Source organism: Camelus ferus, chromosome 3 (assembly GCF_009834535.1).
Source record: "Camelus ferus isolate YT-003-E chromosome 3, BCGSAC_Cfer_1.0, whole genome shotgun sequence".
In the NCBI taxonomy this organism is placed as follows: Eukaryota; Metazoa; Chordata; class Mammalia; order Artiodactyla; family Camelidae; genus Camelus; species Camelus ferus.
This window is the reverse complement of record NC_045698.1, coordinates 5,451,542-5,465,911: the sequence shown is the minus strand read 5'-3', so window position 1 is coordinate 5,465,911 and position 14,370 is coordinate 5,451,542. Positions and strand designations below refer to the sequence as shown.

Here is a 14,370-nt window from a genome sequence, read left to right as displayed (position 1 = left end):
AATGTCACCTACTGAAATTGAAGCTAGCAGACGCACCTCCACATAACTGCAGAAAAAGATTTTACAATGAATCGATTTCAGTCTCAGTTTTAGCTGAGTTCTCAAGATAATTGGTGTCAACTGCTTCCATTTTACGAAGGTGATACCGGATGATCTACGCAAAGCTTATGAAGCCTCCTGCCCGTTAGCTGACCGCCTATGTCCGGTCTTTAAAAGAGGTTGCAGAGGTTGAGAGAAGTAGTAGATTATGAGAACTTTTTTTTTCTTTGCTGGCGCTTTTAGGATTTCTACCCAGGGGAGGGTGAGAGTGTGGTTACCAGCAAGTTTTAAATTACACGTGCAGCTCTATGTTCCTCTTCGGAGGCGATGCTCCAGACCCTCTTCAAGTTACTTGTTCTTCTCACGGCTGTCACCTGTCTTCCTCACCAGACTGTCAGATCCAGACGGACGAGGGCTGCTTGGTTCAAGGCTATATCCTCAGCGCTGGCACACAGTAGATGCGAGGTCATTAACTGCCCAAGGAACAGTGGTCTGTGTGTGAAGGAACCAACACTGCGCGGGGAAAGGTAAGCAGGTTGGAAAGTGCGGATCCAAGAGGCGCCTCCCACCAGGGAACACCGACCCCGCAGCGTTAGCAGCTGGGGCTCCCCGGACGCACTAAGGGGAGAACCCGAATGAGAGGTGCCAGGAGGGAGGGGGCGGGTCGGCCCCAGGCCCCGCCCCTCAGGCCCCGCCCCACCCCCAGCCTCCGCTCGCGCGGCCCCGGTTTCCAGGCGACGGCAGAACGCGAGCGCCCGGCAGCCTGAGGCGGCCGCACCTGGACTGCGCTCCTCCGCGGGCGGGACGGAGCAGGGCGGCCGCGGGGCCGCTGGACCGGACGGCATGGAGGACGACGAGGAGATCACCGCCGCCACGCTGCAGGGCAAGCCCCGGCCGCCTCCCATCTCGGCGCAGTCCGCCTTCAGCTACGTGCCGCCGCGGCGCCTGGACCCCAAGGAGCACAGCTACTACTACCGCCAGGGCAGGGTGAGCGGCCGGGCGGGGCTGCGCGGAGGGCCGGCGGGCGGGCCGGGCTGGAGAGCCCGAGACCTAGGCTTGGCTGGGGCGCGGGGCGGAATTGAGGGCGAGGAGGGACCGGGGAAGGGGCTCTGGGGGCGGGGCTGCACTGCCGGGGAGGGGGCGGCGGGAGGAGGGATGGGACGGGGCTATTACTGCTCAAGAGGGTGCTGGAGGCGGGGCTACACCGCCGGGGAAGGCTCTGGGGGCGGGGCTGCGGGGCGGGGCGGGGCTACACTACGAAGTGTAGTGGGTCGGAGGGGCAGGGCTGCAACTCCGGGCTAGGACTCTGGGGGCGGGGCTTCACAGAAGGGCCGGGGCGAGTGTGAGTGGCACAGACTGTGAGGGGTTCGGGTCGGGGTGCAGGGAGTCAGGGAGAGCAGGGTCACAGTGGGTGGGAAGGTGGGAGAGCGGCCTCCCTCTGGGGCTCCTAGACCCCAGAGTACAGCTACTAAGACTTCCAGAATTAGGATGGCTCCATCCCCAGCGCTGGAGGATGGACAGGGGCGGAGCCGAGTGTGTAGGAGGGAGGGGGGAATGTTCATCTGGGAGGAGGGGCTGAGGGGCTGGGGGGCCGGGCGTGCAGGGTCGGGTGGGCACGGGAATATTCGACCGGTATTCGGAGCCATTTGAGGGTGTGTCAGGGAAGTGAAGGAGAGCGCTGGGCTTCAACTACTTCTACCTGGAGCAGCAAGTGTGACCCTTGTGCCGAGGACCTGGAGGAGGGTCTCGGGAGCGCCGGGGCTGCCCAGCCGGCAGGGTCACTGCTCCCTCTGGGGTCCGTCTTCTGCAGGCCTGGGGTAGCCCGGAAACAAGTCACTGCCTGAAAGCTTTCGCAGCAGTGACTGCCTGGACCGCCCAGGGCACGGAAAGCCTCCTAAAACCTCCCCTGCAAACCGAAGGAAACCACAGGCAGATCTGAACAGCCGCTTGCAGGGAGAGAGCGACCGGGACCCAAGTAAGATTGTGGTCTGGCCCCATCTGCACACAGCGCCCCCTGGAAGAGCCCGCCGGGCTGCGAAGGCCCGCCTGCAGCCAAAGCAGGAAGAAAAGGCAAAGGAAAAGAAGCAAGTTCAGAGCTTGTGGGGGTGGTCTAATCCTTTCTTCTCCATGTTTTTCTGAAAGTCTCCATCCACTGCCTTGCACTGCCTCCTGCCGCAGCGTGTCCTGCAGCCGGGGATGCAGGGGCTTCCTTATTAAAAGGACCATTGATGGGAGATGCTCAGCCTGCAGGGGTGATGAGTACCTGAACAAGGATAGAGATTAAGCAGCCTGGGAGGAAAGAGGTCTTTCCCTCCTGATGTGTAAGGTATTCCCACAAAACACAGCCTTCCTTTCCTTCTCCCCACCCACCATCCACAGAGCCCAAATGAATCCCCGTTTAGACCAGATCAGCACACATCTGAGTGCTTGCCACGTGGGAATGGGAAAGAATGCTGTGGAGCCGAGCCGTACACACAGAAGCACTAGTTCCTAGTTTAGACCACTGTTGTGGGTTGAATTATGTCCCCCTAACCTTCTTATGTTAGAGTCCTCATCCCCAGCGCCTCTGAATGTGACTTTATTTGGTGACAGGGTCTTTACAGAGGTAATCAAATTAAAGTGAGGTCATTAGTGAGGGGCTCTAGTCCAAAATGACAGGTATCTATCAAAGGAGGAAATTTGGGCACAAAGATAGGCATGCAGAGAGGGGACATGCTGTGAATAGACAGGGAGAAGACAGCCATCTACAAGCCAAGGAGAGAGGCTGGGAACAGACCCTTCGCTCATGGCCCTCAGAAGGAAGCAACCCTGTTGACACCTTGTCTCAGACTTTGGCCACCAGAATTGTGAAACAGTAAATTTCTGTTGTTTACCCGGGCTGGGTACTTCATTTTGGCAGCCCCAGCAAATTGTCAGACAAACCTCAGCCAGGAGAATCTCCTGTATCTGTTGGCAGTCTCTGCTTGGCTTTGAGCAATGAATATTCTACCGTTCATTTTTACACTCTGCGTAACCAGCTTGCCAAAGAAACTCAGCATGGCAGCTGCCTGAGCCTGCCTGCCCTCCCCTTGAGAGCATACTGTCCATCCCTTAATAAACCCCCACTTTAGTTTCTTGACCTCTGTGTCTTGTCTCTGAATTATTTCTGCAACGAGACAGGAATCTAATCAGTGGTAATACTTTCACTGATGGTTGGGTCCCAGGGGCCAGTCTTTTATCCTCCACCCTTGTTCACTGTTGGAAATTAACACAGGTGAGGCGGTTGTCTGAGTGTCACTCTGGTGGTTCCTAATCTTCTAAGGCCTCTCCCCTGCGTGAGCCCTAAGTGACATCCCTCACCGCAGCACACTTATTTAAAACCCCAGTAATGTCCCAGATCTTGACAAATTTGTCCTCTAAAGCTGCCAGCAAAAATGCTCTCAGCTCCTGCCCTGCTCCCCGGGGGCCTCTTGCAGTGTGGGCTGCTATACTATAAAATAGTGTTGCACAGATGCAGTTCAATTACTTCTGCAGTTTTTAAATTACTTTTTTCTTCTTCTGCCTAGTGCACCATTTCTGCTACAGAAATGGAAAAGCTAAATCAAAGGAGAATGCCCTTTTCTGAAGATTTTGATTAAATTTCTCAAAGTCTAAGAGCTACATTAAAAAAAAAATTCCTAGGCAGTTTTAGAAGACGCTTTCCCTCGTGCTCATTTGCGGCGTGGGTGGCTCTGTGCTGAGGGGGGCTGTGCTCAGGACACCCCACCTGAGTTTGGGTGGGATTAGCGGGCTTTTCTTGGTGTGTGGTGGAGACGTGGAGGCAAAGGGCTCTTTCTTTACGCTTCTGATACTGAATTTCCCTTTGCCAAGTGCAGCCAAGCACTTGGTAAACATGATGATGGGTGTTGACTGTACAGATGTGCACAGGGTGGAGGGGGTCTCTGAAGGGTCGATGTCGATGTCAAGGACCAGGAGGTATTCAATTCCAGCTCCCAGAGCCCCTTCTGGGTGGAGCCTCCGCACCTTTGGGCACCAAGCACCTCTGCCACCCTGTCTCGGCCACTCCTAGGTCCGTGGAGGACGGGTAAGCTCCGGTTCTGCTGCTGACCCACCTGTTAAGAGTGTCTCTCTGTTGTCCGGCAGACTCTGGCACCCATGTGCCTTGCAGTCACAGTGTGTGCTACCTGAATGCGATTGTGCCACCCCCCCCAACTTCCTGCCTCCCTCCTACTGAGCTTCTCCATCACATCTATTAGTACCTAACCTACTAAATATTTTCCTGAGTTATTTTGGGTTCTTTTCCCCTCTCCCTTTAAAACATGAGCTCCATGAGGACAGAGATTTATTTTTATCACTGCTCTGTCCTCAGCAATCGAGAGTTCCCGCAGGTCTCATAGTTGGTGCGCCGTGCGTACCTGCTGATGGACTGGCGAGGAAGGGATAAAGTGGTGTGGACTTACTAAACGAGAAGCCGCGTCACCAGTGCACAAGCCCAGCCTCTTAGACTAAACAGAGGTTTTCTTTTGGATTATCTGCTGTTTAGGTTACCCTTGACCTTGCTCCCCTCTTGGGGGGACTGTGGTTGCCTCTCTCCTCTCTGGGCTAGTTCACTGGTCAGTGACCTGCCCTGGGGAATGTATGGCCTGGGGGGGTGGGGCTGAACATCTTCCTCTAGGGCAGGGAGGGAGGAGGGGGCAGGTCACCAGGGAGGGGGGAGGGAGGGAGGGGAGCAGGTGGGCGTGCTCTTCTAGCAGAGGTCCCTCCTCTTGGAAGGAAACACAGGGGTGGGGAACGTGTTCCTACCATGACCTCCCGTGAGCACGTGGTGTCTGCCCTTCCACGTGTGTTTAAGAATGTGATGTGTGTTGAACTTTGAAAAATAACACGTTCACACACGATCACACAACCATGTATATATATATTTGCAGCTTGCTTTTATATCTGCAGTATATCTTGGTCTTTTTTCTGTTTTCTTCAAAATCACCCCCTTTTAAGAAGCACAAGCAGCTAATGATACGTGAAAACAAACAGCATTTTCCCCAATATATTTGACCAAGAGGCACTTGTAGGATTAGATTCGAGTTTCAGCCCCTGGAAATGCCCCTTTCTTGATGTGAATTTCTGGGGGACAGGAGGGCAGATGGGGAGCTGGTCTCGGTGGATCTGGTAACTCTCTAGAAGGTAGCTGGCTCCATTCCTATTACATTGCTAAAATATTCAGGTTATTTGGAATGTTATGAAAATTTCCCCAGACTTGTGATCTCAACATACCAGAGAGGAAACAGTCTTTGCCGCAAACCAAAGAGAATAGTTGAGTTTTGTCATATTAAAAAGAGTTAACATTATGTCCTTGACAAGCTACAGTCCTTCTGAGATACAGAATTTTGAACAATGTTAAAATTAATGGAAACGCCCTCCTTAGGCTTCATATACCTCTAGGCTCCCAAGGAGAAGCCGCTGAATTTTTCAGCAGGACAATGAGGCCCTTATGAATCAAAGACGACCACTTTCGGTCCCCTCGGGCATCTTCAGTTTTAAAAGTAGATCACACAGCTCTGGGTAGGCACGCAGTACCTGGAAGCCTCAAGGTGGGAGGGAGCAGGACTGGGGTCAATGAAGAGGGGAGAGGACAATAGCCACCACCTTATTAGTCAGGGTGGGCTAGGATGTGCTGAGCAAACAAATGGACCCTAAACCCTGAGAGTCCTTCACTGATGGTGTGTCAGAGCCTGATCATACCAACAAAGGGGATTTTTAGCATCTGTCTGAGCTCTGGCTTCAGTGGGAAGCCTGAAACTGGCCGTGGCGGGAGTATTTACACCACAGAAATTAGCCAACACTACAGATCAGGTCTTCTTTATCCAGAGCACAGGTTGTTAACATAAGTGCACCGCTGGCCTTATGCACACAAACATACTGTCATGAAATATAGCCCAACATGTGGGTCTCTCTTGGGCAGCACCTCTCAATGCAGTCACTTGGGAAACTGGCTCCATTATTGCCGGGGCCTGAGAATCTTTGGGACTTGGCGGTCCTTCCCTGGCTCCTTTAATTTGCTGGCAAACGAGCAAGGGAAAGAATATGGAGGCCAATGGGAGAGTTTCTTATGAACCAGGCCTAGAAGGTGGTATCCACTGGTTTTACCCACATTCCCTGGCCAGAGCTGGCACCTGGCCCCAGCTTAACTGTGATGGAAACTATTTGTTTTGGAAGAGGAAATGTGTTTGGTGAGCACTTAGTATAACCCTCTCTGCAATCACCATGGAAAAGCGCATACATTTCTTTTCTCTTATTTCTTCCTTGCAGCGTTTGTCTGCTTCAAACTTACAACAGTGTATTTATATTCAAAATGGTTTGAAATGGAGGAAAAAATAAAGGACTTGGATCTCAGTTTGTACAACATCTTACCCCAACTATTTGTGTGAGAGTTTGTGTAACTTCTGGGAGGAGGAGCATTTCCAAAGCTGGGAAGAGGCTCTGGGTATATTAAAGCCCACAGCCCCAGAGATGCTCGCCCTGGCCCGCCGTGGACTGGACATGGTAGCCAGTATTTCTTCCTTGTTTATCCACTTGCATCAGTCTTGATAAGCTAGGTTATTCTGCAGTAACAAACAATCCCCAAAGTCTCAGTGGCCTAAAACAAGGCTTGTTTCTCATGCTGAGTGAGTGTCCAACAGGGATCAGAATGGCCCTCAGCCAGGACAGTCCCTCATAGAAGCTGCTGGCATCTCAGTTTGAAGCTCTGGGAGTCCCTGGCACCAGCTCTTAAATGCTTCAGACCAAAAAGTCACCTGTCACCTCCACTCACAGTTCATTGGTTAGAACTGATACATGGCTTCACTATCCAAATAGGAGGCGAGATTAATCCTCTTATGTAGTCAGCAGAGGAGACCAAACACTGGTGACCTTGACCAGACCAGCTGGTCTACCAGCTGGGTTTACCTGGAGCAGCGTGTGCCGTGGTTGGGTCTCTGGCGCCCCTGCAGTGACCTTTGTTTTATTTCCACTTTTATTTTCCACAGTTCAAGAGGTGGCTCCTTCTCCTTACCACGTGCATCTGTTAGAGCTGTAACACAGTACCACAAACCTGGCAGATTAAACAGCAGAAGTTTATCATCTCAGTTTCTGGGGGCTAAACATCTGAAATCAAGGTGCAGGTGGGCTGCTTGTTTCCTAGGGCTAGAGGGAGCATCCGTTCCCTGCCTTGCAGATGGCCGTCTCCTCCCTGTGTCTCTTCATGGCACCTTCCCTTTCTGCCTATTTGTGTTTGTGTCGAATTTTTTTTAAAGGACACTAGTCTTATTGGATCTGGGGTCCACCCTACCCCAGTCTGACCTCAACTAATTACATCTCCAGTAGTCTGATTTCCAGATAAGGTCATGTTCTGAGGTATGAGGGGTTAGGACTTCAACATACGAATTTTTGGAAGATGCAGTTCCACCCGTAACACGCAGGGAGCATCCTCCCTGGGGCCTCTGGTTTCACTGGTGTGGTCCCTCCTGGGCACATGGGTCATGTCCACTTCCTACCCCAGCCTAGCCAGGAGCTGACCTCCCTCCCTTGGTGCCACTGTGCTTTGTGCACACCTGTTACTCCCTGGGCATTATGTTGAAATGTTTTACTCAGTGGGTTTATTTCCACTCTCAGCCTTTAAGTGGTCCCCATAAGGTATGGGCTCCCTATTTCTGTCCCAGAGCCTAAAAGAGTGGCTCGTATACCCAACATGCTTTGGAGGCTGAAAACGGAGGGCCTCACGCCATGTCAGCCCACGGCTGCAGACTGGAGGGATTTTTCAGTGTTAGGAGTGGAGGCTGCCCCCGGGGAAACTGATGGTAGGTGATCAGACCGGGCCACAACCAGAATGAGACCATATCACATTGTAACAACACATAGGGGATAAAGGAGGATCACAAGGGAAAAATAAAGGGGCTCTGATTTGCTTTGTTTTTTTTAAAAAAACAGCGACACCTGGGAAACAGCATGATCCCTTGAGAGATTTTAATAACGAAATACCAGCAAATCCGGAAGCCCTGTGTCGCGGTAGCCTCCACATCCAGATTGACTTTTATTAATATCACTTTGCTTCAAACCGCAAAGGAATAAAAAAGCAAGAAAGAAGGAAAATTAATCATTAAAATCCAGGGAAAAAAACAGATTTTCGGCTTGATTAGGTATTGGAAATGGACGGTCACGTTACTAAGGGAGGCTGCCTGCCTGGTGATGGGTTTTTCTTTTTCTTTTTTTTGTTTTTCAGTGATAGAAAAATTCATTTTTCCTCTGAAAATTTCTGAATATGCAAAATCCCCACATTATTCTGTAAAGCTCCACATCGCCGTGGGTTTCTCCAGCACTGGGAGCAAAACGAAGCAAGACTTCCTTTCTCGCTCAGATAGCAGTGGTTGCGTCCGCGTTCTGTTCTCGAGTCCATTCCTCCCTCGTTAGTCTTTTCTCCCCAGACAAGCCCAAGGATCCCAGGGGGCTTACTCAGTCCGGAAGGGCCAGGCACGAATGGGACACCTGCACAGGAAGGCAGCACCAGCCAGGCAGTTCCCGGAGGACCCGTTTCCCCGGCTCTCAGTGCTGCCCCCTTCTGGCGCCTCCACCACCTCTCTGGCTGCAGTTCCCCTCCTCTCTGGCCCGAGGTTCTCAGGGTGCAGGAGAGGGTACCGCTGGCCCCAAGGGCAGCTCCCAGCCAGGTGCTCAGTCCCAGGGAACCAGGTCCTTCTGTTGCCACTACACCTGTTCCCCCGAAACACACCCATTTCACAGGGCAGCCCGGCCCGCGGGGATGCCAGTGTGACGTCTAGATGACAACCAAAAGTCCAGCTTAAGTTACTGTGTACGTGGGGGTGGTGTGGGGGTGAGGGGCTATCAAGGTACTCTTCGTGTCTGCCTGCGGGCCTCGGCCGGGCGTGGCCAGGGGCTCTGAACCCCAAAGGGAAGGTGTGAACTGGGGCACCTCCCTTGCAGGAGGCAGGCATGCGCCTTTGAAGAATGTCTCCCACAGTCCTGGCAGGGTGGCTGGTGTCCTTGAGCTCCTGTTGTGTCTCGGCAGGGCCCGCTGGCCTGGGCTGACCCAGACTTCCTGCAAGGTTTGCTTAATCTGTCTCTGCTAGGTGCAAGCACCCAGCCAGTACCCCCCAGCTCCTGCTTCTGTCGTTGCCCTGCACACTGTATGTTAAAGATACAGAGATTTCTCGATCATTTCCTAAAGTTTTTTCGAAGTTTGAACTTTATTTGATAAGCAAAGGGCTGAGTTTTACATACTCTCTTTATGGTGTTTCCTCTGTTAGTTTTATGTTTAGGGCATCCCTTATGGGTTTTCAGTTTTTCTAATCCATCCATCCAGATTTTACTTTTGTCCATGGTATGACGTGAAGACACAACTGTTTTTTTTTATCCCCCCCCCCCCGCTAGCCAATGTTCACGATTGCAAAAGCAGAATAATGTACCACCTCTCCATTTACTTGGGCCTTTGCTTTTTAACCCTATGAGTACATGGGCTACGCTGCAGGCTGCCACCCGGAGGGGCAGAGGTCAGCGCTGGCCAAGCCAACGTGTGCACAGACCTAGGAGCTCAGTGGTTGGGAGAGAAGAGATGCCAAGAAGCAGCTCCTGCAAGGTGACTCATTAAATGGCCAAGGGTCACAGATTCGGAAGCCACAGCTCCTGCCTCCAAGCTGCTTGGAGTGACTCGGAACGTAGGCAAACCAGGATTCCAGCGTCACTGAGTAAAGTGCCTTGAGCGTGGTGCCCCGGACTGCTTAGAAACCTGCAAGTAATGTTTCTGAAAGCTGCCTCGTTTCCCTGACTAGATGGTTAATGTCACCGGGACAGCAGCCATGTCTGAGTTATCCTGAGACCTTCTGAGCAGGAGCAGCGCGACCTGCACAGGACAGATGACCTGGGAGTGATCTCCCAAGTCCGGACTGAGGCTGCGTCACCCGCCAGCCACCCCCCTGCCGCCTGCAGCTCTGAGTTCCCGCACTGACAAAGGGTGGGTGTGTTTTCCAACAGACTACGCGCCGGTCCTGCGTCCTTTCCACGTTTACCTTCGCCCTCCACAGCCTGCGGTTGGAGGGGCTCATTCTGGCATTACTGTTACTACTCAGGAGGAGAAAACCAAGCAAGCACAGGTTAGAGGCCCCGGGACCCCACATCCCAGTGGGAGGGCACGTCTGCCTTTGCCGCTGGAGGAACGTAAACAGGCCTGACTTCCGAGGGGAGGACGAAAGATCAGCGGACGCAGGGACTGCTTTTCCTTTGACTCGACGGCGAGTAAGGCCGCTTTATGTCTGTGGTAAGGAAGCGTGGCGGTGAGAAAATGGAGGTGTTCCAGACGGCAGCCCTGTGAGCGGGGTCATCTTCTGCTGCGTCAGTGCGTGTGTACCTTATACCTGTGTGTATATCACACGCGCGTGTATGTGTGTACACACACAGCACAGACATGCTTTACATGCATGAATTACACTTGTTATAACTGAGCAAAGGAAACATTTCCGTCTCTCTAGAGAGGAAGAACATCTGTTTGGTTGCGTTGTCCTCGTCTGCAGGTAGTGTTAGTTTTTCAGAGCAGGACACGCTTAGTGTAGGAAATTCTGAGAAATTCAAGAAAAGGAGAAATGAGGGCGAAGGCACACCTGTCGAGCGGATAATGATTATTTTCAGGTCTGAGCCCTGGGATGGAGTCCGGGGGAGTGGGAGGGCCCAGTCGTGAAGGAGGGGCTGTAACAAGTGGAGGAGAAGTGCCGTGGGCACGCCCCCACCCCGTGGGCGCCGCTGAGTAAGCTGGGGCCTGGCCTCCCCGCTCTGCGTCTGCCCGCGGGGTGACCTGCCCGTGCACACTCCGCGCAGCCGGGAACCCCGGGTCCCTCCGCTGCCATCAGGGAGTTAGGGCTTTCAAACCCCATGAAGTCTCCGTGGCTCAGCCCCTGAATAAACGCATGGCTTTCTTTCTCTTCTTATTCCCAGGCTGGAATCATTTCCCTCTATGACTGTGTTTTTAAGAGGAACCCAGGTTATAATCAGAAATTGCACCGAGATGACAGAGAACACGCAAAAAGCCTGGGACTTCACGTAAACGAGGAGGTAACATGAAGACGGAGCGAGGGATATTAGGGGCTTAGCTGTGTGTGGTTGTTTACTGTTCAGTCGGCTGCACGTGCCTCCCCTGCGCGGTTCTCCTCTCTCCTGTGCTGCCGGGAAGGGAGACTAAGGCGCTGCTACAGCTCCCTCCCTCCCGCCACGTTACTGGGTTTTAATGTTTGTGACTCTGTGGTTTCATCCTAGAGAATTTAGCAATTTCATGAGAGCAAAAAACTCAGAAGTTCTTTTCAGCAGATAAAACAGGTCTTTGCTTACCCTCTGAGACCTGGCGATCATGGTTCTAGGGACACTGGCCTTCCAGGGATGAAACCACGCACGCCAGCGTTTATCTCCCAAGTCGAGTTCCCAGGTCCCTGTACCCACCACCTATGTGCAGGTCCTCTGGAAGGAAGGGCACTGCTTGTAGGCGGCTGCACAGGGCGAGTGGTGACCCACGGAAGGAACCAAACTCACAGGGTGAGGAGGTGAGGCTCACAGCAGGCACACAGGTGGGGGCTGGAGGGATGGAGGTTGGCATCCCCTTGGGGCGGTCAGGTCCGTCTGCCTGCTGGGTTAGACCTGCCTGCTGCCTTTATACACTAGGACATCGTCTCCATAAAATCTGATCCGAGGACAGTATGTTTATTAAAATTCGGGTGCTGAATTACATCTTTATACGATACACTGAAATCAGAATGAAAAAGCTTCTGCTGGGATTTCTTTCTGGCTCAGAGGAGTTTTGCCTGTGGCTCAGTGTTTAAAAATGCCGTCATGTCACTTCCAGTGACTCTTTTCACCTTGATGTGAAAGCAAGTGGTGGAGGCACGAGGAGGGGTCACCACTTAAGTCATAGCCATTAACAGTTTTTTCTGTTGTTCTGGTTTATGCTCATTCATTCCCAGTTGGTAGCGAAGTCAGTGCTTTTGCCTTATAAGCGCATGCCTGGCATTCCTTCTGTCCAGTCACAGTTTTTGAGCACCTCCCATGTGCCAGGGAGTGTAAAGGGAGTGAGACAGTGTCTGTGCTCCTAGAGCTGACATTCCCACGAGGAGACAGAGAAAGAAAAGCCAAATAAATAATGAACCAAATGCCAGGTAGTGAAAAGCGGTATGCGGAGAATTACAGCCCTTTAAGAGGATGGGAAATGGTGAAAGGGGTGTGGGGGGCTGGGAAGATGTGTATTTGGGAAAAGGAAGAAGGTGGGACAAGACAGGCAGGCAAAGTGCAGGGAGAAGGGAGGAGAGGGAGGAGGAACATGACCCTGAAGTCAGTGGGTACCTGGCGCCCCCATGCAAGATCTCAGCCTTTCCTCTGATCAACGGGAGGTCACTGGAGGGCTCTGAGCAGAGGGGAGCGGGTGGGAGGAGGCTGCAGAGGTCCCCTGGGGTCAGAATGGAGCGCCCCGGAGCAGAGGCAGGGCGCAGGCGCACAGGAACGCCCGTGAGCAGGTGAGCCTGACCCGCGTGCCCTGCTCCCCCCGGACAGGAGCGCGAGAGGCCGGTGGGGGTGCTGACGTCTTCCGACTACGGGAAGCGCATCCACCAGCCCGTGGAGCCTCTGAACCGGGACCACCGCCGCGCCAGCCACGTGAAGGCCGACTTCTACAGGAAGAATGACATCCCCAGCATCAAGGCTCCCGGCTTCGGGCACATTTCTCCAGCCTGACACCCTCCCGTGGCCTGAAGGGCGCGCGGACATGAGAGGTGGCACCGGAGGGGCGAGGCGGCGCCTTCCTGGACCTCCCGGAGCCTGCCCGGCGCCCCTGATGCGCCACGGCGGCGGCAGGGACTGCGCAGTACCACGTTCCCTCCCGTTTCCTTGGCGACGAACCTGCCCAAAGCCCTGCCATACTTAGGATGAACGTCTAGGATGACGGTTTTCCTGTGAAAAGATTTCAGATGAAATGATGCTGGAGACTGACCCACTGTGAGCATCTGAATAAAATGAAACCTTTGTTCCCCCTTGACAGTGGTTGGGGTGATTTTTGTTCACTCCTCTCCACTTTGTTCGTGCGTCTTCTTGGCAGAGGCTCTCATGGGAAAGGTGTGCAGTTTTCCCTTAAGGGTTATGTACCCCTAGGTACATCAGGCACCGTCTGATCACACAGACAATACTCAAGAGGAGAGATGACGGAAGTGCCTTTGGCAAAGCAGAGCTCTAGACACCACAACACCCCTCACCCTTCCTCCCCTGCCGGGGGTCTGAGCCACGGGTAACAGTTCTGCACAACTGAGGACAAGAGCCCTAGCAGGACGGGTGGCCTCGGTGGCCAGCAATGCCACTGTCACTTCTGTCAGTGGAGAAGCAGTCATGGGAAGAGAGTAGGCTTTGGTGCTGAACACACTTGGGTCACAGTCTGGCTCCTGCATTTTCTAGCCGCGTGGTGGAGGGAGACGGTTTCACCAGCTTGAGCCCACATTTCCTCGTCTTACTTAACACGGGCGTTCCAAACCTTCAAGAGTCCGTGTGGGAATCAGGGCGCCCCTGGGGTGTGGTCGGAGCAGGCACAGTAGGGGTTGTGACCATTACTTTGAACAGTTTTCTTTTAGGAAGCAGCTGCTGCTTTCAACCAAAGTTGGAAATGTTTACTTTTCAGATGATCTGAAACTTTTTCAAGTATTAAGATATTGGTTATATTTTTTAATGAATGGATCTCTAGGAAGCAATTATCCCTCATCTGTCATGATTAAATTTCCCATAGCTCAGAGGTTAATGAGCAGGTGACCTAATTAATTTCAATGCAGATTCCTCCATTGGTCGTTTTATTGTTTTGATTCGCTAAGCACTTAGGACACCGAGTTCCTGGCACTTTCAAGGCTGAGTGACTCCTAAATGTTTTTTTATACTTAAAAAATTTTTTTTTCACTGTAGATATCTTGTTTTATTTTTTTTCAAACAAATAACAGTTTATTTGGAATGCCTTCAGGTGCATTAAACCATATCTATAATAACATCATAGAAAATATATAAAGTTTGGGTTATGCAAATTTTTATAAACTGCTTTCTTCGCTCTAGATTACCAAGAAAGACAAAGCATCTTTAAGAAACGCCTTCATGTGAAAGTAGCTGCAATAAACTGATGTCAGACTAACTTATTTTCAGTTACTTTAAGTCCGATCCTTCTCCCTTAACCGTCTACTACTTTTAAAAAGCAGGGCTTGAATTGGGCAAGGTTTCCAAAGCTCTCACAGTTGTTAGGCAGCAAGGGAAAATGAGATGTTAAAGAGAGTTAAAGCCAAATTGCTGAATGCCTGTTAGGCATCATAT

At 52.3% G+C, this 14,370-nt stretch overlaps 1 protein-coding gene across 2 annotated transcripts; it reads left to right on the top strand.

Annotated features, from left to right (window-relative positions):
• Nucleotides 1-487: 487 nt before the first annotated feature.
• C3H5orf49 (chromosome 3 C5orf49 homolog) lies at nucleotides 488-13,067 on the top strand. 2 transcript variants are annotated; one of them, XM_032469859.1, is made up of 5 exons: nucleotides 488-566; nucleotides 774-1,026; nucleotides 10,990-11,106; nucleotides 11,409-11,588; nucleotides 12,589-13,067. In XM_032469859.1, exons 2-5 carry the CDS (start codon nucleotides 883-885, stop codon nucleotides 12,766-12,768), a joined length of 621 nt encoding a protein of 206 aa, XP_032325750.1. In that variant the 5' UTR covers nucleotides 488-566; nucleotides 774-882; the 3' UTR covers nucleotides 12,769-13,067. The 2 variants fall into 2 exon arrangements, with proteins under 2 accessions (XP_032325750.1, XP_032325758.1); XM_032469867.1 differs by lacking the exons at nucleotides 488-566; nucleotides 11,409-11,588 and having other exon boundaries at nucleotides 763-1,026.
• Nucleotides 13,068-14,370: the final 1,303 nt, after the last annotated feature.